This window comes from Momordica charantia (genome assembly GCF_013281855.1).
Source record: "Momordica charantia cultivar OHB3-1 chromosome 1 unlocalized genomic scaffold, Mcharantia_2.0 BLBB01000001.1, whole genome shotgun sequence".
Lineage (NCBI taxonomy): Eukaryota > Viridiplantae > Streptophyta > Magnoliopsida > Cucurbitales > Cucurbitaceae > Momordica > Momordica charantia.
Window position 1 is genome coordinate 21,758,752 of NW_028275157.1, and position 23,781 is coordinate 21,782,532.

The window sequence follows — 23,781 nt, forward strand, 5'->3', positions numbered from 1 at the left end:
ATGCAGGAAAAATCAGAAAGCGATGTGGAAGAGATGACTAAGAATTACTGTCTTCTGCATCAAGTCCAAAACATATATACAAGAAATGAGCAACTGTTTAGATTTAGTTTGTTTACTTATTATTTTGAGTTGTGCAAGAAAATATGTAACTGGTGTAGGTTCCGCAACTGTGTTCCAGTTCCGAGTCAAGATTCTTTGCAGATTTAAGTGGTTATGTAATCCAGCATATTTCCAGAACGAACTCAGTTAAGCATTTGTCTTTGAACCAGCTTTATGTAATCCAGAAGCTGTTGCCAGTCAATGATACGGCATTTGTCTTTGAACCAGCTTTATGATAGAGAGTACATATAGAGCATGCACCACCTAGATCGCAGTGTTTAATAACTGAGTTAAATAAACTGAGTAATAATCTAATCAATAGTAAAGGATAATCTTTTAAGGGAAAGAAACAAAAGCCACAATAGTTATCAACTAAGAGGTCAGCTAAGGATCACAAAATACTAGTTATTGCTGCACTTACCTTCACTACTGCATGAACTTCATCTCCAAACTTATATGATGTCAATCCATAGCAGACAAAAGAAGCTTGAACTTTCTGGTTTCATTTCTTCCTTGATGCCTGAGAATGCTTAGCGATTTGCCTTCTCCATTCAAAAATTGGTATCTGCAAGAGAACCCAAATAATGGTTCAAACATTGGTTGATTTTGTAGTCACATGTGCTGACAGTCAGCATGGACTCGTAACCAGCAAGTTTGGTTCACTATCCTTGAACTCTAAATATGGAGTAAATATGCAGACGTAAAACCAATATATAATCCTTACAGCAGGAAAGCCACCATAATCTCCAGGTTCCTTAATGTCTTTGGTGACGCAACTCATGGCAGCAAGTCGGACCTGCAGACTTCTACCAGTTAGACAACTTAATCCAAGAATATTTATTAGTTAAAGCATAGCCACAAATAGTATCTAGGTCCGTTTGGTGGTAAATAGTAAATGTAACTTGGAGAGATTTACTTTTGACCCAATTGAAACATGATCACGGATAGCTACTCTCCCACCCAATGTTACATAGTCCCCTATCCTGAAAGATAATGAACCACCCAAAGTCATTGCTAGAAAAAGAGATGCCATAAAAAAGGCCTTAATCAGAAAACTGAACCTAAATTGAATAGGCAAAATAAGAAATCACAACAGAGTTGAAAAGAAGCAAAAGTAACGTACGTCACTGATCCTGCAATTCCCACTTGTCCACAAAGCATACAGCAATCTCCAATGATAACATTGTGACCAATCTGAATAGGCAGAAAGAACAGATTGATAGTCAATATGATAACTTCAACTATGGAGTATTGCCGTCATGGTGTGGTGGGAAGGGGGGGAGGGGGTTGAGGGCAGTGAGAAAAACCTGAACTAAATTATCAATCTTGGTATTATTTCCTATGACAGTATCTCTCCAACTGCATAGACAGATCACGATATTAGTATTCAGCTCAGCCCACTTCAAAAAGCAACGCCGGCCAAGTAAATATAAACTGCCCATTGAAATAGTACCTGCCCCTATCAATGCATGTATTTGAACCAATCTCCACGTTGGTTCCTATCTTAACATTCAGAATCTAAGAAAGATGAGAAGAAATATATGTCAACCACTTCAACCGCTAATATGAAAGGAACTTAATATTGGCCATATCTGTAGTTTACTTTCTACCAAAAATAACTATCCATCTCGACACCAATAATTTAGGAATCAGAATCCCAGAATCATAAGTAATTTATCAAGTACTAGAGATTTGACAATTGAAAAGCATAAGCTGAAGTGAGTCAAATCAAGTAGTTCAAGAATTCATAAGTGGATGCTGTTGTAACTAATAGCTGATATAGAGATCTAGTGCAACAGATTTCTTAAACCCTGTGTTCTTAAATTTTTCAATCGGAGGATGGACAAATAACGGAAATAAAGGTTTATGACACAGACTTGTGGTTTCTTTTTCACAGTCCCCTGCTCGTCCACAAAAAATCCAAATCCTGCAAAGAGAAAACATAGAAGGTAGCATTTGAATTTTGATGATTCACCTTGGAATTCAATGATTCATTTGATGAACAAAGATGACTAAAATATCAGAAATAATGCAATTAAACGTTGCATGGAGGACATTCTCTTGGAATTCAACATATAGGTCTGAAAAGAAGGACTACTCTGGAGAATTCAGAGAGAATTAATGTGCATAAAACTAAATTCCCCAGGGGAAAGATAAGATAAGATGCTTTTAATAGGGTTGGTAAGTTAATTCTTTCCTCTGCTATCCTTAAAATTAACATACACCACCTTCTTTATGAAAATAAACTTATGGTTCCTTTAATTCCCATGAATTCCATCAATTGAGCTAATGAAAACGAGCCTTACCATCTTGACCAATGCACACTCCGTTGTGTATGATGCAAAAATCACCGACGGTGCAATTACTAACTGCAGCATTATACCTAGAGGTTGCACGGAACTTCCGTTAAAAAGGAAACAAAAACCAAAAACAGAGCCCAAGCGCAAGAATTCATTGTTCGAAAATTATGGAAAGCTTTATTTCAATCCAGTCAAAGAAGATAACGTACCCAATCTTTGTTGATTGACCAATTGTAACAGCATGTCCTATAACAGATCCTGATCCAATATGCACACTTGCACCAATGACAGACTTCGAGTGAATTACGGCACCAGTTTCTATGAGTGCTGTTGGATCAATGCAAGCAGAATGGTGAAAAGTTCCGCCTCCATTATGCCATGTCCGAAATCCATGGCAATTTACCGCAGCACCATTTTCTACTTTGCAAATAAAACAAAACGAAGTTTAATCGTGAAGTCTGAAGTGGAACCAGATAAACTACAGTTTGATTAACATTTTCCCAGACTACATGATTGAAATTCAAGAGCTGACAAAAGCTATAGCTTACCAGAGGTGACAGAACAAGCACTTGTCTGGGTCGAGCAGTCGGAGAAACTGCAAAGGCTACCGATGCGAAATGTGAATCGAGTTCGAAAATTTGGTGCTCCGCCACCAATACACTTGTGGGAGGAACGGGCAAGTGAAGTAGACAAGCACCGAGCAGCATCGGCAGAAGCCAACCGTCTAACAAGCACTTCCATGGCCAACAGAATCAGAAAAGTATCTGTTGTCAGTGCTGAGGGAACAGCAAGGCTTCGGAGGAAGCCTTCAAGGATGAAGTAACAGTTAATCAACTTCCTCCGGAGGGACGAGCAATGAAAATACGCCTAGATTCTGAGCTCAAAAGTGGTATCGAGAAATCTCAATTAGCAGAAGTTCATTGGCATAAGTAATCCTACCAGAAGCATATGCATATGGAGCAGAAGTTCAGTAATTGAGGCAACAGAAACCAACGAGTAATTTTCCCGCAATCGATTGAACAGCTCTAGTTGGACCCAAACTGATGGACTGATGAGAGCAACAAGGCAAAAGCTGCCGGAGTCTTCCACACTTCTAAATGTAGAAGTTTGTAGGAAGATTTAGGGGTAAGTAAACTGAATCGATAGTTCACAACAATGGCGGCCGAAAATTAGAGTGTGAGAAAGAGAAGGCAACCCAGAAAGAGGGAGAGAACGGAGCCAAAACTCGATGGTGGCGGGTATAGGAGGTCAACGAAGGCAAGGCAAGACGAGTTTTCGTGGAGATTTTGGGAAGTTCAAGTATGGGAGGGTAAAAAGGGAAAATAGAACACTGAGCCCAACCCTTTTTTCTTTATTATTATTATTATTATTATTTTATCTCTTATTTATTTATTTTTCTAATTAACTTTTTAATTTTTAGCATAAGTATACGGTTCCAATTTTTTTTATTTTCTCTCAAATATATATATATATGTATATGGTTCAAACTTTTGTAACCTTACTTTCTAATAAAAAATTAATCTTGATTAATTCATATTATTGTAACTAATTAATTTAGATATCCTATTTTCACTCCTATAACATTCTAATATAGAAATTTATAAATTCTCATAATGAAAATAAGATCATTTTTCAAAAAAAAAAAAAAGTCAATTTGTTGCTGTCTTATTATTATTATTTGTTTGCCGAAAAATCTCTTTGTTGTTGCTCAAAACTTTACATTAAGTTGGTTGATAGTTATAATTCGATGAAAATACATGATAAAACTTACCTAAGATATGTGTTTATTATCCAAGTTAAATGAGGTAATTGAAGAGGTTAGAATAGACTCTTTAATTCATTTATCTAAAAAAAAATGTTTAGACAGATATCACCCGTGATTTACATGTGATTCCATATTTTAAGGTCGTTCTATAAAATTAAAAAAATTATTTAAATAAAGTTTAATTCACTTAGTATATTTCTAATACATAATATCATGATGTGGTGCTATATTTCAATTCATTATTTTAAGATCAAACAAGTTCGTAAACAAAAATATTTTTAACCTTAATTTATCCCATGAATTTCTATACTAATTATTTTTTATCCCTACATTTTTATATGTTATATTTTTATGTTAAAAAATACTTTTGATCTCTATACTATCACTGAAGTAATAATTTAGTCCGTAAATTTTAGTTTATAGACATAAAAATATATTTTTTACTTTATGGTAACAACTACAAATAAAATAAGTCGTGAGAATGAGACGAGAAAAATGTTATTATTGATATTTTTTTCGTTTGAAAGCGGTTGTTATTGATCTCACTCTATTGAAAATGATATAAGGGTAATATAATTTTTTTTTGTTAAAAAAATATGAATAAAATAAGAATTTGATAATATTTTCCTATAAAGAGTCCATTTTTATAATCTACTAAATTTTTTATCAATAAAATTAGACATTGTTAAAGAGTCTAGGAGCGTTTTCCTCACAGTATTTTTTTTCCCTTTCTTTCTTTTTGGGTTCTATTCGAATACCCACAAAGCTAGAGATTATCATGATATTATATTGTTTATTAATATTTAGCATGACAATCAAACTTAAATTGATGTAAGACCCACGTAAGAAGTGGAAGGAAAAGGGGGAAAAAAGCAAGATCCACAAAAATAGGAAAGAATAACATCGTCATAATTATTTAAACGACCAATCCATTGAAATTAAACTTTCAATTTTAAAATATACAGATGACTTTTTTAAAAGATAATAATAAAATTGGAGACATTTTTTTCATTTGCAATTCACATTATAATAATCCTGCTTAAAAACAACTTAAATTAAGGATTTACAATCCTAACCCGACTACTAAACTTCATATGAAAATATATTGAATAGATCAGGAGGTGTTCTCCAACAAAAGAAGAATGTATATGTTTATTGTTTAACAACAGCTCGTTAATTCATGGGATAACTGAGGACTCAACGTTTTGGTTTATTATTTATTGTTTCTAACTGTATTCCATAATTGTTTATTGTTTCTTGTTTAAATATGTTGGATAACATTGGCTTGTTTTTTTCCTTTACAATTAATAAAAAAAAGTAAATTTTTGTATAAAAATTAAATATTCATATTTTTTCTCTTATATTTATTATACATTTTATAACTAAAAATGATAAAATAATACTTTTATTCATGTTTGAGAAAAGAAGGGACAACAAAAAAAAAAAACTTGATTTTATTGTTTAAAAAAGTATACACAATTTGAAACATTTCTGAATGAAAAAAATAGAAATCCTCCTCGAAAACTTGAAATGAAAAATAAGAAATAAGATATCAGAGCAACATCAAATTGCGAAATTAATAATATTACGGGTTAAGTTCTGTAACATAAATTAAGCTTTGGTTCTATTTAAAGTCCCAATTGTCGCCGTGTTGTGCACTTAATTTATGGAGTGAAATATTGATGATGGGGATGGAAACTTGGAAAATGCTTCTCTTTCTACTCACCATTTTTCTCGTTCAAATGGTCTGTCCCACCATTTCCCAACTCGACTTCGCAAAATCCTTATGTTCAGACGCCGGAAATTACACCGCCAATTCCACTTACCGGAAAAATCTACAAACCTTACTTTCCTCCCTCTCCTCCGATCCCCGATTGGTAACTTCCGGCTTTTACAATCTCTCCGCCGGAGAGGAACCCGACAAAGTCAACGCCGTCGCCCTCTGCCGCGGCGATCTTTCCGGCGAGATTTGCAAAACTTGCGTCGATGACTCCACTCGGCAGATTCTACAGGTTTGTCCCAATCAGAAGGCGGCGATCGTATGGTACAATCAGTGCATGCTTCGGTTCTCCGACGCCGAAATTTTTGGGGTTATGAACAATTTGGATTCTCAATCGATTTTCAACGGGCGGAAGGCGGCGGACCCGAATCGGTTCCTCGCGGCGGTGACGGATTTGATGGACAAGCTGAGAGAAGCGGCGGCGTCGGGGAACTCGACCCTGAAATTTGCGACGGGAGAGATTCCGGCGAGCAACGAAACTGTGTACGCGCTAGTGCAGTGCACTCCCGACTTGTCGTCAGCGGATTGCGACACGTGTCTCCGTCAACGTGCGGCGCTGATATCTGAGGCCAGCATTGGAGTGAGAATATTCACGGCTAGTTGTGTTTTGAGATACGAGAATTATATTTTCTTTACTCCGCCGGATAATGCCACTCTCTCCCCATCTCCGCTGCCAACTCCGCCGCCACCTCCACCGCCGACTACAGGTATATCGCAACGTTGTCCCTATCATCTGATCTTCTTCTTCTTCCGTTTAGTGCCAGTGCCGGACAAAGCAAATTTTTTTTTAGCTCAAATTATTTCTAAAATCAATACGGATTGATTTAAATAATTACCATCAATATATTTTTATTTGAAGTGATGATAATTTATTAAATACATGGAGATGAACTAATTATTGATTAATTATAATTATAAAAAAATATCACAAATTAATCTATTTAACTGTAATTACTAATTTATTTGTTTTGATTTTTGTTATATTTGCAATGTTAGATTTGTAAGTATTCATATTGAAAGGATAGATTTCTATATATATATATGACAGAACTCATGAATATTTTGTAGTTAGTTATTTATTGTTTAAATTACCTAATAAAAATAATTATTTACTATAAACAGTAGTTCAAAATAATTTGTCATAATATTTAACACTTTTAGTACAGTTAAATTAATATTTTTAAAAGTCAACCAATTAACTTTATTTAATATAACTTATCTGTTTAATATACAAGCTAACTGATTATATTAAAAAAATAATTATTTACTATAAATAGTAGTTCAAAATAATTTGTCATAATATTTAACACTTTAATACAGTTAAATTAATATTTTTAAAAGTCAACCTATTAACTTTATTTAATATAACTGATGTGATTAATATACAAATTAACTGATTATAAATAAGAAAATACCATCGACACCTATTTTGTGGTGACTGCCATTCAATTTTTGATAAATAAGGGAAAGAAATGTAAAAATAAAATTTTTATTTTTTTTTAAACAATGAGTCATCAATTTTTAAATAGTGATCAAGATAAAGATAGGTACGGTAGGAATGGGTAAGCACCTAAATATTAATCTTATACTTATATATATACCCATATCATATATTTTTTTAGTTCAACTTTTTGGTTGGAGATATATACCTAATTTAGGTTGATATGTACACATATCATATACGAAAGTAATTAGTCAACTAGATGTTAATAATTGAAGATTTTTTCTAGTTTGACTAGATCTAAGGTGGAGATTTGAACATCTGATCTTTTATTAGATAATATATATTTTAAGTATACATTGGACGACTCAAATATTTTATTTTGATCCAATTAGGAGAATTTTAAATATTCAGACATGTCAAGCCCATGTGCATAGAGAATACTAAATTTAGTGGTCAATGAAAATTTGGTGTTGATGAATAAAATTAAAATAACCCATATATAGTTAATTAATTCTATTAAAGTATTTATTATCTTCCTTTTCTGATCTCAGCTAAATTAAAGTTATTATTTGCTTTGAAAATTTTGCAGGAAGCAATGGCAAAGGCAACAAAACTACTACCATCGTAATCATCGTTGCATCAATCATTTCTGCAGTCATTCTCATTATTGGCATTTACTTCATTTTGCGAATGAAAAACCGAAAACACAAAAGTTCACCCGGAGAAGTTGAAAGTAAGCCAAATTTCATCCTTTACTTTATGTGTTTGTTTTTTGTCTGAGTTATAGAATTTGATCATAAAAAGGATTTTTAGTTGACTACATTTTTTAATTCTGATATTTAATTAAATAGCCAGAAAGCGCTTTTACAAACCTTTTAATTTAAAAGTACTTGGTAAAGTCACATTAATTATTAGTCACTCAAATTAAATGTAATTACAAATTTGAATTTTGATCTCTATGAAAGGTGCTGCCTTCCACGAAGAAACCGATGAAATTAGCAGCATGGAGACGATTCAATTTGATTTCGACACAATCAAAGTAGCAACTAATGAGTTCTCAGATGAAAATAAGGTCGGAGAAGGTGGATTTGGAGTCGTTTACAAGGTAAAACGAAAAGAATATTAAAATTTTAAAAATTTTTCTGTAGATCAAATAATAATTAAGGATATTTTAATGGACTAAAATATGAAAAAAAAAAAAAAACCAATTCAGGGAAGCTTATCCAATGGACAAAACATAGCAGTGAAGAGACTTTCAAGGGATTCAGGCCAAGGAGGTGTGGAGTTCAAAAATGAAGTCCTTGTGATGGCCAAACTTCAACACAGGAACTTAGTCAGGCTGCTAGGGTTTTGCTTGGAGGGAAATGAAAGACTTCTCATCTATGAGTTTCTACCAAATTCCAGCCTTGATCACTTCATATTTGGTATCAGTTCATAAATTTTATATGATCCTTGTTCTTGCTTTAAAATTAACATATATATATAAACACACATTATTATATGCATGTATATGATGGTGCATAGATGTTGTCAAACGGGCACTTTTGGATTGGGAAAGACGGTACAAAATTATAAGTGGTATTGCTCGAGGACTGCTATACCTCCACGAAGATTCTCGGATTCGAATAATTCATCGTGATCTTAAAGCCAGTAATATTTTGTTGGATGGGGAAATGAATTCTAAAATTTCAGACTTTGGCATGGCAAGATTATTTGAATTGGATGAGACTCGAGGTCAAACAAACAGAATTGTGGGAACTTAGTAAGTTTAATTTACATTTTGCTTTATAATTCTTCTTGTGCATATAATATTAAATTTAAATAATTTTTTATCTTTTATTTTTGTAGTGGGTACATGGCTCCAGAGTATGCATACCATGGACAATTCTCTATAAAATCAGATGTGTTTAGCTTTGGTGTTCTGATTCTTGAGATTATAAGCGGCCAGAAAAACAATTCTTTCTGCATCGATGAGAATGCGGAAGATCTTTTAAGCTTTGTAAGTATATAAATGCATCTAAGTATAGAAAAAAAAATCTCTTTATTTTAAGGCGAGTAGAAATAAGTTTGGGATGATTAGAAATGAGTTCGGGATGACTTTAAAAAAATTGCTTTCAAGTACAAATACTTTTCTATATATATATATATATTCAGGTTGTGTTTGGGAGTAATTGTAAAATTATTGATTTTGAAAAAGAGATTTAAGTATAATTGATTATTCAAAATCACCGTTCAACAGATACGTTAAAAATTAATTAAAAAGTAATTTTAAACTTTCTTAAAATGAATTTCCTAATTTACATCGTCGGAAAGAGGAGTGATTTTATTTTTAACAATGGCAAAAGCCAAACACACCCTTAATGTTTTTAGTATTTTTAAAATCACTTTTGAATACATGGTCGTTTGAAGAATTTATAGGTTATATTTTTTCCTTCTAACTTTTTGGGTTGAATTAATTACAATGAAAAAGTATGGGGATAATTGATTTAATAATCAAAGATCTCAATAGAAATTATGAAAATTATGATGAAAATATTCAATAAAATGTGACGATGTTGATAAAAAGAAATTATAAAAAATATTTAAAATAACAAATAGACATTTCATTCTTTTTAAAATAAGTTAAAATTTATTAATATTAATATTATATCCGTATTAGTGATATTTTGTTTCTGTTTTTCATATTTTGTCAATTATTTTCTTGATTCACCCCTCAAGTTGATGTCAAATTTTATATATGAAAATATTGATATATTGATGAAAATTTAATGCGCTGTTAATAATATATATTATTGGCATTTGTCATTGACATCACGTTGGTGGATGTTTGGTAGGCATGGAAAAATTGGAGGGAGGGAACACCTGAGAATGTCATAGACGCCATACTTAGTTCAGGTCGAACGACCGAAATGATAAGATGTATTCATATCGGATTATTATGTGTTCAAGAGAATCCAGCAGATCGACCAACAATGGCTTCAATTATTCTAATGTTTAATAGCTTTTCTCTCACTCTCTCCGTACCCTCCCGACCTGCATTCTTTCTGCATAGCAACAACATCTCGTCAAGTGCAGATCATTCCCAAACTGCTCCTCTTCAAGCTTCACAAAATGGAGCTTCCATTACTGATCTTTATCCTCGCTAGCTCTCGATCTGAAACTTCATGGTTACATATTCATCTCTTCTGGAAAAAGAAAATTCGAAACATCAGCCAAGTTTAAGATATATTTTCGCCATGGCAGGATTCTATCAAAGATATTGCAGGGAGAAGACAATGGCTCCTTCAAGTTGCGGCTGCGAGGTTGTTGATTTTATAAATTTGAGATCCGGCCGGTGAACTTTCGTTAATTATATTATTTTTATCTTTATAATTCCAGATCTTCTATTTCAATTTGTTGTATTCAATAAAAATATTTTTATTCAAAATTTTAAATTAAATGTTTTAAGTTTTTTATTAAATATAATATAGGTTAAAATACCAAGTTGGTCTTTCAATTTGCGTCTAATCCCTTATTATGTACATCGTTCTCTATTTTAAAAAGTTTCTCATATAACTTAAATTTACTTTTTTTTTTAAGTTCAACAACAAGTGAGACAATAGAGATTCAAACTTACAACCTTTTGGTTAAAGATTTATACTTTAACAATGCCCTTGAGCTATGGATAAGTATGGTTGACATTCTTTAATCCGTCTCTATCACAACTTTGTTAGCTTAAATAATATACTTAATTACATGTTATATGCTCACCATATTGTTAAAGGATTATGTGACATGCCTTTTTTTTTTTTAGGATTATGTGGTATGCTTTACGTTTTTTGAGTGACAAAAGAAAAATTTTAGTATCCTATTAAGAAACTATAGATCCATAAAAAACAGAATCATCCTTAATTCATTTAATTCATTTGATAATGTAAGGAGTAAATTATCACTTTTGAAATCTTAGGACAAAAAATATAAATCAAATTCAAACTTAAAAAATGTGTAATTTACCTTTTAGGAAGAGTAGTAAAGATCACCTCGTCATTAGTTAAAAGAACCAATAAAAAAAAGAATAAACCACCCCTCAATCAAAAAGTTTAACCTAATGAGTTAGGTAAATTTAATTCATATATTGAATATCCACAGTACGGAAATAGTTGAAAAACAAAAACAGTTAGAACATTTTTTTTTTTGTATCGAGTAATCTTCCTTTTTTCAGTTGTTACTCGTTTGATGTGCTAAACCGAAAAACTTCTAGTCTACATATTTAAATAAAAGTAATCTACAGAATTTGCGACTAAAATAAAGAGAGATTAAAAAAGAGGGAAGAAATAGGTAGAATTTTGTAGATTACTTTTATTTTTAAATATGTGGATCCACTCACAAAATATATTATCCATATAATAACAGAAAGTTTACATATGACACACATTAAATGTTCCATACTTGTGTTAAAAAAAAATGTTCCATACTACGGGAGGACTAATTTTCCCACTAAACCTCATATTAAAAACACAGGTCAACAAAGTCTTCTCTCCAGCCACAAATTAAAGAATATGCATGCGCAAATTAATTAATACAGCTAGTTAATTCACGGCGTCGTTAATTTAGTTCGACTATCAGTCCTCAACAAAAGTTTTTATAAATTAAATAATTAACAGGCCTTAAGTTTTGTTGTATATAAAATTAAAACTCCCCATGTTGTTGCTGTGTAATTAATTGTTGTTGGAGAAAAAAAAAATACTTTTGATCTTATTTCTATTTCTCAAACAAATGGTTTGTCCCAAAATTTCCCAACTAGAATTCGATCATCCCTATTTACAAACGCCGACGCCGGAAATTACACCGCAAATTCCACTTACCGGAAAAATCTGCATACCCTACTTTCCTCCCTCTCCTCCGGTCCCGAGTTGATAAGTTACGGCTTTTAAAATCTCTCCGCCAGCGAGGAACCCGACAAAGTCAACGCCGTGGCCCTCTGCATTCGAGATATTTCCGGCTATGCTGCAGGGGCTGCGTCGACGAATCGAGCCGGAAGATTTTGCAGGTTTGTCCGAACCAGAAGGCTGGAATCGGAGGCAGAATATTCATGTGAGATACGTGACGAACTATATTTTCTATACAACGCCGGCGCCGGCGCCGGCTAATGACACTCCCGCGCTGCCAACCGCAGGTTCACCCATAATCTCCTCCTTGTCGCTAGATGAGTGAAATTTGAAAGGGTAGTTTATAATTTTAGCCTAATTGGAAATTCTTAAATTAATATAGTGTGGCTGTATCATACTATAGATTTTAAAATTCATGACATATCGAAGTGTATAAATTAGATTAACGGCTAGAAAATTATAAAATAAACACATAATAACTAAGAAAGTTAGAGAACAAATTTATCATTTAACTTTTTATATTTTATTTTATTTTTAAAATTTAAAAATAATTAAAAACATAATATTATTTAAAGCATCGCAACGTTTGACTAACCATTAGAAATTACTATTAGATCGTTGACTTACCTAAATATTGATTAACAAAAGTATAATTATAAAACCAATTATTGATTAGCTCCTCTCCTTAAAGTCTGATATTCAAACCTGTTCACCGATGCCATATTTATTGTACTAAAAAATATTAATTAATACCTACCCATCATTAACTATAATTACCAAAAACGTACTTATGAAATATTTAGTACAATTTTTTTCTCTCTATATAATTTTTATGTATTTTGATTTTTCTCTATTTATAATTTTTTAACTGCGATTTTTGTTATACTTTATCTAAATTATGCTAAATTTGCAAATTTTCGAATTTTAAAAGATACATTTCCCTGAATATTACATAATTACTTATTTATCTCACCAACATATGATTACATTGGGATTTTAAAAGAGACATTTACATGAATATTACATAATTACTTTTTTTTTGAGGCATACATAATTACTTATTTATCTCACTGACATGGCACAATTACTTTTTTTTCCGTACACAGCAACTACATCTTCTCGAATGCAACTGATTTTCCGAATATTCCTCTTTAGGCTTCAGAAAATGGAATCACCATTTCTGATTTTTGTCCTCGCTAGCTCTCCATCTCTGCAGCTTCCATGGTGTTCATAATCTCTTATGGGAGAAGAAATATTCTGTATCATTTTCATGATTTTCATCTACTCCTTGTTCTCCATTCTTTGAAATTAACATATGTATAATTACATTATTATAAATGTGTGATGGTGAATAGATGTTGTCAAACAGGCAATTTTGGATTGGAAAAGACGGTACAAAATTGTAAAGCGGCATTCTCGAAGACTGCTATACCTTCACGAAGATTCTCGGATTCGAAAAGTTCATTGAGATTTTAAAAGAACAACATCTAACAAAATATTGTTCCCTCTCAAACTGTGTTTTTCATTTTCTATAAATAACTGGGTGATTAATTTTGTGTGGTATTGTATTCAATAAAAATATTTTATTCGAAATTTGAAGTTACATGTTTTAAATCTTTTATTAAATATAGTATAGGTTAAAGTACAAATTTGGTCCTGGAACTTTGTCTAATTCTAGTTGTCTAGTTCTCTGTATGACTCAGTAACCTTGAATTACATGTTCACATGTTTAATAAATCTATATCACTTAATTTTGTTATTAGCTTAATACTTAAGTGCTATGGCTAATCTGAACGCTAGTTAAGATATAAAAGGTCATGAGTTCTAGTCTCATCCCCGCATATTGTGTTAAAAGATAATACTTATGCACTATCCTTCCATAGCAACAAAAATATCCATAATTTATTTTATATCAAGGACTAAATTATTGCTTTTGAAATCTTAGGATCAAATAAGAAATCAAATTTAAATTTTAAAATGTGTAATTTACCTGTTAAAAATAATAGTAACCACCTAAATCATTATTTTTCAATTTTAAAGTATGAAATGGTTAATCTTCTTTTAAAAAGGTAAAATTAGTAACAACAAACAATATGGAAATAAAAGTCTGACATCACCGTAGCTACAGTGACCAGGCACGAAAACTATTGCTTTTACGTAGATTTTTTAGTTTAAAAATTCTCTGTACACACTTGTAATATAATACATAATTTAAAAATAAAAAAAAAAGAGTTAGAATAGTTCTCATTTTCTCATTTTTCTGTATAGAGTAATCTTCCTTTTTCAGTTGTTACTTATTCGATGGATTAAAAATCAGATTACTACTGGTCAACAAAGTCTTCTCTCCAACGACAAATTAAAGAATTAATATGTGTAAATTAAGACAGCTCGTTGATTCACGGCGTAATTAATTTAATTCTACTCTCAGTCCTCATCTCTTGAGAATTGAAGGATTTAAAACGAAAAACAAATTGATCTGATGGGGACAATGCAACAAAATGTTTTATAATTTCTTTTTAGTACAAAATTTTATTTGGTCGAAAATATATGTGAGCTCTGTTCTGGTTAAACTCTGCCCAGGTTGACTACATGAGATTTTATAAATTAAGAACAGGCCTAAGTTTTGTTGTATTTAAAATTAGAACTCCCGATGCTGTTGTTGTGTAATTATTATTGATGGAGATCGTAGCGAAAAAAATACTTGTGATTTTGTTTCTCACACAAATGGTTTATCCCACAATTTCCCAACTAGATTTCGCAGCTTCGTTGTGTCCAGACGCCGGGAATTACACCGCCAATTCCACTTACCGGAATAATCTAAACGCCCTTCTTTCCTCCCTCTCCTCCGGTCCTCCGTTGATAAGTTACGGCTTTTACAATCTCTCCGCCGGAGAGGAACCCGACAAAGTCAATGCGGTGGCCCTCTGCGTCGGAGATATTTCCGGCTATGTCTGCAGGGACTGCGTCGACGAGTCGAGCCGGAAGATTTTGGAGGCTTGTCCGAACCGGAAGGCGGGAATCGTGTGGTACAATCAGTGCATGGTCCGATACTCGAACGCCGAGATTTTCGGCGTCATGAACGATTCGGATTCGGAGTCGGATTCGATTTTCAACGGGCAAACGGCGTCGGACCCGGATGGGTTCCTTAACGCGGTGAGGAGTTTGATGGAGAGATTAAGAGGAGAGGCCGCGGCGGGGAATTCCACCCGGAAAATGGCGACCGGAGAGATTTCCGCCGGAAATGAAACTGTGTACGGGCTTGTGCAGTGCACTCCCGACTTGTCGTCCGCGGATTGCGACAAGTGTGTTGGTGACCGTGCGATGATGATCTCCGAGGGTAGGATCGGGGCCAGGATATTCACGGCTAGTTGCGTTTTGAGATACGAGAATTACATGTTCGATACACCGCCGGCGCCGGCTAATGCCACTTCCTCCCCGTCTCCGCTGCCAACCGCAGGTTCACCCGTTATCCTCTTAATTTGTCCTTGTCGCCAGATAAGTGAAATTAATTAAAAAAATAATTAGGTGCTGGCCAATCAAATATGCCACGTATACACATTACATGCCATATTACATTTCTGGAAAAAAAGAAACTAATGGAAATTTAGCCTTTTTTTTTAATAGAAATTTAGCTTTAAGGACGGCTAATAGTTTTAAGGACCAAATTGTCAGATCTAATTTAAGCATTAAAAGGGTAATTTATCCTAATTTCAAATAGGTCATTCTGATGAGTTCTCTATTTAGTCTTCCTCACCTTCCAGCTAATTCTTAAATAATATATGAGTGTGTCGTGCTACTAAACTAACAGGTACTTATTTGACAATTTAAAATTAATAGTTCATGATCTTTATTGTTTTTAACTTTTTTTTCACGTGCAAAGATCAAATAAATAAAATTTTAAGAAAATTTTGATTTATATGAACTAATTATATCCAACCACATCAATTTAAAAGTTTAATGACTAAACTTATAATTAACATTTATTTTATTTTTTAAAATTTAAAAAATAATATAAAAAATAAATATTATTTATAACATCCTCATAATTCTAATTTGAGCCTAGCTTAATTAGTTAAGGTATATTTTTTACTAAAAGGTTATAGGTTTGTATACCCATCCTCAAATATCATTATAAAAAACATCTACATGATTGATTAACCTACCTATCATTAACTATAATTACCGAAAACGTACTATTTTTAGGAGGGAGTTCTATTTTTATCTATGCTATGTAGAAAATGGGACACTTTACTTTTTCTAAATGGTACGTAGAAAATAACCTATTACATATAAATGAAATTTTATCCGCCAAAACGAGCATAGTTAAGTAGTAATTAATTGACTGTCAGAGTGAGCATAGTTCAATAGTAATTGGCATATACCTCCAACTTTGAGATTGTGAGTTTGATCCCCTCACCCCCACATGTTGTATTAAAAAAAAGTTAGTAATTGGCATATATCTCCAATTAAGAGGTTGTGAATTCGATCTCCTACCTCCACTGCACGTTGCACTAAAAGAAATGAAATTAGACGGTTGAAGGAACTATATTTAGACACAACTCTAGAGTTCCAATAAAGTAGTTTCAACTTTTTCTTTTGTTTGTTAGGTTTTTTCTCCGCTATAGGTTATTACCATTTTTTTTATTCAATTTTTGGCGGGAAGTATTGATGGCAAAGGAAATACTACTACTATCCTTTGGCGAAAAAGAAAAACTACTACTATCATAATCACTATCATAATCACAGTTGTGTCAATACTTTCAACCGCCATTCTCTTTATTGGCATTTACTTCATTTTACGAATGAAGAAACGAAAACGCAAAACACCATCAAAAGAAGTTATAAGTAAGCCTCAATATATAATTTCAGTATTTTGCTTGTAGATTTAACTAGTGATAACTCAAATTAATTGGGGTTTCAATTTTAAATTTGAATCTTTGAAAAATAAAAGGCGTTGCCTTCCAAGAAGCAACCGATGAAATTAGTAGCATGGAGACGATTCAGTTTGATTTTGATGCGATTAAAGTAGCAACAAATGAGTTCTCAGATGATAATAAACTCGGACAAGGTGGATTTGGAGTTGTCTACAAGGTAATTCAAAAAACATTAAAGCTTTATTTATTTTAGATGGCAACACAAAATTCAAAAACACTTTCTCACAAACTATATATTCTGCACTAAGTAATTCAGGGAAAGTTGTCAAATGGACAAAATATAGCAGTGAAGAGACTTTCGACAGATTCAGGGCAAGGAAATGTGGAATTCAGAAATGAAGTCCTTATGGTGGCCAAACTTCAGCACAGGAACTTGGTTAGGCTGCTGGGATTTTGCTTGGAGGGAAACGAGAGACTTCTCATCTATGAGTTTCTACCCAATGGCAGCCTTGATCACTTCATATTTGGCATAATTTCATTTTTAATCTGCTCATTGTTCTTCATTCACTGAAATTAACATGTATATTTTAATATTATTGGCATCCATGATGGTGTGTAGATATGGTCAAACAAACAATTTTGGATTGGGAAAGACGTTATAAGATTATAAGTGGCATTGCTCGAGGACTATTATACCTCCACGAAGATTCTCGTATTCGAATCATCCATCGTGATCTCAAAGCTAGTAATATTTTATTGGATGAAATGATGAATCCTAAAATTGCAGACTTTGGCATGGCAAGATTATTCGAAATGGACGAGACTCGAGGTCAAACTAACAGAATTGTGGGAACTTAGGAAGTTTTTAGCTTCACTATGATATTCCCGCTTTAATGACGTGAGATTTGAGTAACTTTTTAATCTTTTTATACTTTTAGTGGTTACATGTCTCCAGAATATGCATACCACGGACAATTCTCAACAAAATCAGATGAGATTATAAATGGCCAAAAAGCTCATTGCTTTGATAGGGGAGGGGAGAATGAAAATCTTTTAAGCTTTGTAAGTATATACATCCAAAAAAATCATAGGAAAAACTCTTTATTTAGTCAAATATCTTCTTGTTTGAAAGCATTTTATATACATAAAAGTGCTTCAAGCTTAAAATATACATATATTTATAGCTACAATTTATTTAATTATATATATAACTTGCATTTTCCATTAACATCAAATGGATTGATGATGGATCTTTTGCAGGCATGGAAAAATTGGAAGGTGTTCCATTGGAAGGCAGGAACACCTAAAAATGTAATAGATAAGATATTAAGTTCAAGTTCGATCATTGAAATGATAAGATGTATTCATATTGGATTACTATGTGTTCAAGCGAATGTAGCAGATCGACCTACCATGACTTTGATAGTTTTGATGCTTAACAGTTTCTCTCTCACACTTTCTCTACCTGCCCCGCCTGCATTCTTCATGCACAACAACTACATCTTGTCAAATGGAAATGATTCCCAAAGAATTCCTCTTCAGACTTCAGAAAATGGAATTTCTATTTCTGATATTTGTCCTCGCTAGCTCTCCATCTGCAGCTCCATACTCCATACTGTGTTAATAGTCTTTTCTTGAACAAAATCATAATAAAAACATAAGCAAGGTTTAGATATTTTTGCCATGAAGGATTCGATCAAAGATATTGCAAAGATAAGAGTACAATAGCCCGTTAATCTTGAAGATAATCACAGCAGTAGCTTAAAACTTATGTGGTACTCTTACTATATTGTTGAAGGATTACATGACATGCTTTCCTTTTTTTTAGTAACAAAAAAAAATATTGTTTTAAGTAAATAAATCCAAGAACAAAAATACCCTTAATTCGTCTGATTCTTGAACTAAACTGTCGCTTTTGAGACCATAAATAAAAACCAAATTCAAACTATCCAATATACAGTTTACCTTTTAAAATATGTATAGTGTAAGATCACCCCATCTTTATTTAAAAGAACCAGCCAAATAAAATAAAGTTTCAATTTTAAAGTATGCTGCAAATGGTTATATATAATTTTTTTAAAATATTGAAAGTACTAACAATGCCAATAAAAGTCCACACATCATGGTAGCTAAGGTGATCAGCACCAGGATTATATTTTTTTTTTGTAGATTGTAGTTTGAAATTTCTCTCTGCACATTTTTTTTCCTTTCTAAAATCTCTCTGCACATTTTTAATAGAATACATAGTTAAAAAAAAAATTAAAAATGAGCTGGAACAATTCTCATTTTCTCATGTTCTATATACAGTAATCTTACTTTTTCAGTTGTTATGGATCCTGTTTATTGGAGTTAACCATAGTTGGTTAACCATAGCTAGTTTTTTTTTTTTAATCTTGATAGTTAGGCAGTTTGATTATATTATATTTGTATTAAACAATAGTTCTGTACGTTGATTATGAGAGTATCAGTAAATAATTAATTCTCTCAATTCTTGTTTGCCGTTTGACACTGTTGCTTATTTTATGGATTAAACATCAGATTATAACAGGTCAACAAAGTCTCATCTCCAACGACAAATTAAAGAATATGTGTAAATTAAGACAGCTCGATAATTCACGGCGTCATTAATTATAGTTTAATTCCACTCTCCTGATTCATGTGGTGAGAATAGATCAGAATTGAAGGATTTAAAAACGAAAAACAAAATGCGAAGATATATATTGGCCTAAAGTTGTGTTGTTGTTGTGTAATTATTATTGATGGAGATCATAGCGACGACTTGGAAAATACTTCCAATCATCTTATTTCAAATTCTCACACAAATGGTTCGTCCCACAGTTTCCCAACTAGAATTCGTAGCATCCGTATGCCCAGAAGCTGGAAATTACACCACCAATTCCACTTACCGGAAAAATCTAAACGCCCTCCTTTCCTCCCTCTACTCCGGTCCGGAGTTGCTAAGTTACGGCTTTTACAATATCTCCGCCGGAGAGGAACCCGACAAAGTCAACGCCGTGGCCCTCTGCATCGGAGATACTTCCGGCAATTTATGCCGGTCCTGCGTCCAAGAATCGAGCCGGAAGATTTTGGAGGTTTGTCCGAACCGGAAGGCGGGAATCGTATGGTACAATCAGTGCATGGTTCGATACTCGGGCGTCGATATTTTCGGGGTTATGGACTATTGGGATTCGTATTCGATTTTCAACGGGCAAACGGCGTCGGACCCGGATGGCTTGTTCCTTAAGGCGGTGAGGAGTTTGATGGAGAGATTAAGAGGAGAGGCTGCGGCGGGGAATTCCACCCGGAAATTGGCGACCGGACAGATTTCTGTCGGGACCGGAACGGTGTACGGGCTTGTGCAGTGCACTCCCGACTTGTCGTCCGCAGATTGCGCCACGTGTGTTGGTGAGCGTGCGGCGGCGATAACTCAGGCGAATTATGGAGCGAGAATATTCACGGCTAGTTGCGTTTTGAGATACGAGAACTATACTTTTTTCTATACACCGCCGGCGCCGGTTAATGCCACTCCCTCTCCATCTATTTTCTCTACACCGCCGGCGCCGGCTAATGCCACTCCCTCTCCATCTACGCTGCCAACCACAGGTTCACCCATCATCCTCCTCCTCCAAGTTCATGTTTTCCTGTTGGGAATTTTGCGGTTAAAAATTTGAAAATTATTGTCAATTTGAGGTTCAATTGGTTAAATACATTTTATCAAAAAGTCATATATATTCGAATCCCACTTCGAACTATTTTTTTTTAAGTACAAGTGAGACCCTATTCAAACATCCAGGTTTTATCTCATCCTTTTTTTTAATTAGTATTCATCTATTAAATTTGTGTACAGTAGTCTGGGAAATTTCAATTGTGTCGAGACACATTGTTTAAAAGGTAGACACCTCAAATTTATGTCAAAAATGTGCCTTCACCTTTCAATTTTGTATTAGTAATTTTCTGACCTTTCAAAGATATATTGAACACAAAATTGAAATGTTAGAGACTTGTCAAACATAAAAATAAAACTTTAAGGATTTATTGGATAACTTTAAAGTTTAGTACCTGATTAGAAATGACATATTGATATCTTAGGAATCTATTAAAAATTTTTAAAATTTGAAGATCTATTAGACAGAACGTTTCATGACTAAATTTGTAATTTAATATAATTAAAATAAGCATAGTTTATTAAAAGTAATTTCAAAATTTTCTTTTCTTTTTTGTTTGTTAGTTTTTTCTCCGCTAAAGGTAATTACCTTTTTTTCCAATTTTTTTTTTAAATTCAATTTTATGCAGGAAGTAAGGATGGGCCCGATGGCAAAGGAAATACTACTGCTATCATAATCATAGTTGTATCAATACTTTCAGCCGTCATTCTCGTTATTGGCATTTTACGAATGTATAAACGGAAAAGCAAAATACCATCAAATGAAGTTGAAAGTAAGCCTCATTATACAATTAAAGTATTTGGTTGTTGATTTAGTCACTCAATTAAATTAATTGGGGTTTCAATTATTTTAAATTTGAATATTTGAAAAGTTAAAGGCGTTGCCTTCCAAGAAGCAACCGATGAAATTAGTAGAGTGGAGACTATTCAATTTGATTTTCACACGATCAAAGTAGCAACAGATGAGTTCTCAGATGAAAATAAACTCGGACAAGGTGGATTTGGAGTTGTCTACAAGGTAATTGACAAAAATAAAAGCTTTATTATTATATATTTAGATGGCAATATACCTCAAAAACACTTTTTATAAACTATGTATTCTGCATTAATAATTCAGGGAAGGTTGTCAAATGGACAGAACATAGCAGTGAAGAGACTTTCGAGAGATTCAGGACAAGGAAATGTGGAATTCAGAAATGAAGTCCTTATGCTGGCCAAACTTCAACACAGGAACTTAGTTAGGTTGTTAGGATTTTGCTTGGAGGGAAATGAAAGACTTCTCATCTATGAGTTTCTACCCAATGGCAGCCTTGATCACTTCATATTTGGTATAATTTCACTCTCTTCATTCACTGAAATTAACATATATTTAAATATTATCATGTATGTGCATGATATGGTGTATTAGATCCGGTGAAAAGAACAATTTTGGATTGGAAAAGACGATATAAAATTATAAGCGGCATTGCTCGAGGACTATTATACCTCCATGAAGATTCTCGTATTCGAATCATTCATCGTGATCTCAAAGCTAGCAATATTTTGTTGGATGGAAAGATGAATCCTAAAATTGCGGACTTTGGTATGGCAAGATTGTTCGAAGTGGACGAGACTCGAGGTCAAACCAATAGAATTGTGGGAACTTAGTAAGTTTTAGTTTCACTGTGATATCCTCTCTTAATTATGTGAGATTTGAGTAACTTTTTATTCTTTTCATCTTTCAGTGGTTACATGGCTCCAGAATATGCATACCACGGACAATTCTCATCAAAATCAGATGTGTTTAGTTTTGGAGTTCTAATTCTTGAGATTATAAGTGGTCAAACAGTTCATAGTTTTGACAAGGGAGGGGAGAATGAAAATCTTTTAAGCTTTGTAAGTATATATACATCAACAAAAAATATAGAGAAAAAACTGCTTTATTTAGTTAAATATTTTCTTGTTTGAAGTAGTTGGAGGTTATATCTATATATTTTATAACTACAATTTATCTGATATGGTTTGCATTTTCCATTGACATCAAATGGATTGATGGTGGATCTTTCGCAGGCATGGAAAAATTGGAAGGCTGGAACACCTGAAAATGTAATAGATATGATATCAAGTTCAAGTTCGAGCATTGAAATGATAAGATGTATTCATATTGGATTACTATGTGTTCAAGCAAATGTAGCAGATCGACCTACCATGACTTCAGTAGTTATGATGCTTAATAGTTTCTCTCTCACACTTTCTCTACCCTCCCAACCTGCGTTCTTCGTACACAGCAACTACATCTTGTCAAATGCAAATGATTCCCAAAAAATTCCTCTTCAGGCCTCAGAAAATGCAGTTTCCATTTCTGACTTTTATCCTCGTTAGCTCTCCATATCTGTAGACGTCTTTATATATCTTTTGGAAAAATACAAATAAAAACATAAGTAAAGGTTTAGAATATTTTCGCCCTAAAGGATTATATTCGATCAAAGATATTGGAAAGAGAAGAGAGGACAATTGGCTGTTGATTTTGTTTTGATATAAATCTTGTGAACTTCTGCCATTTTACTTTCATCCTTGTAATGTTAAATCTCCTATTTCAATTTTACTATGTATGCATTGTATTCAATAAAAGTAATATGTTATTTTAGGAAAAATAAATCAAGTTTTACTCCTGAACTTGCAAGTTTGTACTCATTTTCATCCTCAACTTTCATTTCCATCAAATTCAACTCTAAACTTGAATATGTATTAGCAATTTTTATCTTTTTGTTCAATTTTGACTAAATTCACCTCTAATTTTAACAAAATAATAAAGTACAAAATGTCTTAAGACTTATTAATTTCAACAAACAAATCAAGCCCCGCACAAAAGCCGAATTAAAGGACAAAATTGAAGATGAAATAAAATTTTCAACCAACAGGTTGTGAGTACGATCCACCACCCCACATTTTATACTAAAAAAAATTCACATTAAATATATATTTTATATTCTTTAAAATGCAAAATA

The 23,781-nt window shown here is 33.0% G+C and overlaps 4 protein-coding genes across 7 annotated transcripts; 3 read left to right on the plus strand and 1 right to left on the minus strand.

Moving 5' to 3' along the window:
* Nucleotides 1-34: 34 nt before the first annotated feature.
* Nucleotides 35-3,690, minus strand: LOC111012505 (putative UDP-3-O-acylglucosamine N-acyltransferase 2, mitochondrial). Of its 3 annotated transcripts, none has more exons than XM_022286673.2 (11): nt 2,948-3,684; nt 2,609-2,819; nt 2,406-2,482; nt 1,977-2,026; nt 1,553-1,617; nt 1,407-1,458; nt 1,223-1,293; nt 1,016-1,082; nt 824-895; nt 521-664; nt 35-363 (listed from the first exon to the last, which is right to left on the minus strand). In XM_022286673.2, the coding sequence occupies exons 1-10, from the start codon at nt 3,138-3,140 to the stop codon at nt 602-604; spliced, it is 921 nt and encodes a 306-aa protein (XP_022142365.1). In that variant the 5' UTR covers nt 3,141-3,684; the 3' UTR covers nt 35-363; nt 521-601. The 3 variants fall into 3 exon arrangements, with proteins under 3 accessions (XP_022142365.1, XP_022142366.1, XP_087983153.1); XM_022286674.2 differs by having other exon boundaries at nt 2,609-2,816; nt 2,948-3,682; XM_088127027.1 differs by lacking the exons at nt 35-363; nt 1,016-1,082 and having other exon boundaries at nt 2,948-3,690.
* A 2,151-nt stretch (nt 3,691-5,841) lies between these two features.
* On the plus strand, nt 5,842-10,768 carry LOC111012337 (cysteine-rich receptor-like protein kinase 15). The gene is made up of 7 exons (XM_022286447.2): nt 5,842-6,651; nt 7,978-8,121; nt 8,354-8,493; nt 8,602-8,812; nt 8,913-9,150; nt 9,237-9,387; nt 10,223-10,768. Exons 1-7 carry the CDS (start codon nt 5,847-5,849, stop codon nt 10,532-10,534), a joined length of 2,001 nt encoding a protein of 666 aa, XP_022142139.2. The 5' UTR covers nt 5,842-5,846; the 3' UTR covers nt 10,535-10,768.
* Nucleotides 10,769-14,925: 4,157 nt separating this feature from the next.
* LOC148213443 (cysteine-rich receptor-like protein kinase 29) lies at nt 14,926-18,717 on the plus strand. Its single transcript, XM_088124164.1, has 7 exons — nt 14,926-15,755; nt 16,934-17,101; nt 17,208-17,347; nt 17,447-17,657; nt 17,750-17,987; nt 18,069-18,192; nt 18,391-18,717. The coding sequence occupies exons 1-7, from the start codon at nt 14,933-14,935 to the stop codon at nt 18,715-18,717; spliced, it is 2,031 nt and encodes a 676-aa protein (XP_087980290.1). The 5' UTR covers nt 14,926-14,932.
* Nucleotides 18,718-19,874: 1,157 nt separating this feature from the next.
* Nucleotides 19,875-23,411, plus strand: LOC111012335 (cysteine-rich receptor-like protein kinase 15). 2 transcript variants are annotated; one of them, XM_022286445.2, is made up of 7 exons: nt 19,875-20,733; nt 21,424-21,567; nt 21,667-21,812; nt 21,933-22,122; nt 22,203-22,440; nt 22,519-22,669; nt 22,844-23,411. In XM_022286445.2, exons 1-7 carry the CDS (start codon nt 19,890-19,892, stop codon nt 23,153-23,155), a joined length of 2,025 nt encoding a protein of 674 aa, XP_022142137.1. In that variant the 5' UTR covers nt 19,875-19,889; the 3' UTR covers nt 23,156-23,411. The 2 variants fall into 2 exon arrangements, with proteins under 2 accessions (XP_022142137.1, XP_022142136.1); XM_022286444.2 differs by having other exon boundaries at nt 21,912-22,122; nt 22,844-23,410.
* Nucleotides 23,412-23,781: the final 370 nt, after the last annotated feature.

Bases quoted from the DNA above. Each gene is read 5' to 3' on its own strand.
- LOC111012505 (XM_022286673.2), bottom strand. From the start codon at position 3,140: ATGGAAGTGCTTGTTAGACGGTTGGCTTCTGCCGATGCTGCTCGGTGC. The intron at 1,618-1,976 runs GTCTGTGTCATA...CATCTTTCTTAG, and splicing joins CTGTGAAAAAGAAACCACAA to ATTCTGAATGTTAAGATAGG. The intron at 1,459-1,552 runs GTACTATTTCAA...CTGTCTATGCAG, and splicing joins ACATGCATTGATAGGGGCAG to TTGGAGAGATACTGTCATAG.
- LOC111012337 (XM_022286447.2), top strand. From the start codon at position 5,847: ATGATGGGGATGGAAACTTGGAAAATGCTTCTCTTTCTACTCACCATT. The intron at 9,151-9,236 runs GTAAGTTTAATT...TTATTTTTGTAG, and splicing joins AACAGAATTGTGGGAACTTA to TGGGTACATGGCTCCAGAGT. The intron at 9,388-10,222 runs GTAAGTATATAA...GATGTTTGGTAG, and splicing joins CGGAAGATCTTTTAAGCTTT to GCATGGAAAAATTGGAGGGA.
- LOC148213443 (XM_088124164.1), top strand. From the start codon at position 14,933: ATGGAGATCGTAGCGAAAAAAATACTTGTGATTTTGTTTCTCACACAA. The intron at 17,102-17,207 runs GTAAGCCTCAAT...GAAAAATAAAAG, and splicing joins ACCATCAAAAGAAGTTATAA to GCGTTGCCTTCCAAGAAGCA. The intron at 17,988-18,068 runs GGAAGTTTTTAG...TTATACTTTTAG, and splicing joins AACAGAATTGTGGGAACTTA to TGGTTACATGTCTCCAGAAT.
- LOC111012335 (XM_022286444.2), top strand. From the start codon at position 19,890: ATGGAGATCATAGCGACGACTTGGAAAATACTTCCAATCATCTTATTT. The intron at 21,813-21,911 runs GTAATTGACAAA...TTAATAATTCAG, and splicing joins GATTTGGAGTTGTCTACAAG to GGAAGGTTGTCAAATGGACA. The intron at 22,123-22,202 runs GTATAATTTCAC...ATGGTGTATTAG, and splicing joins CCTTGATCACTTCATATTTG to ATCCGGTGAAAAGAACAATT.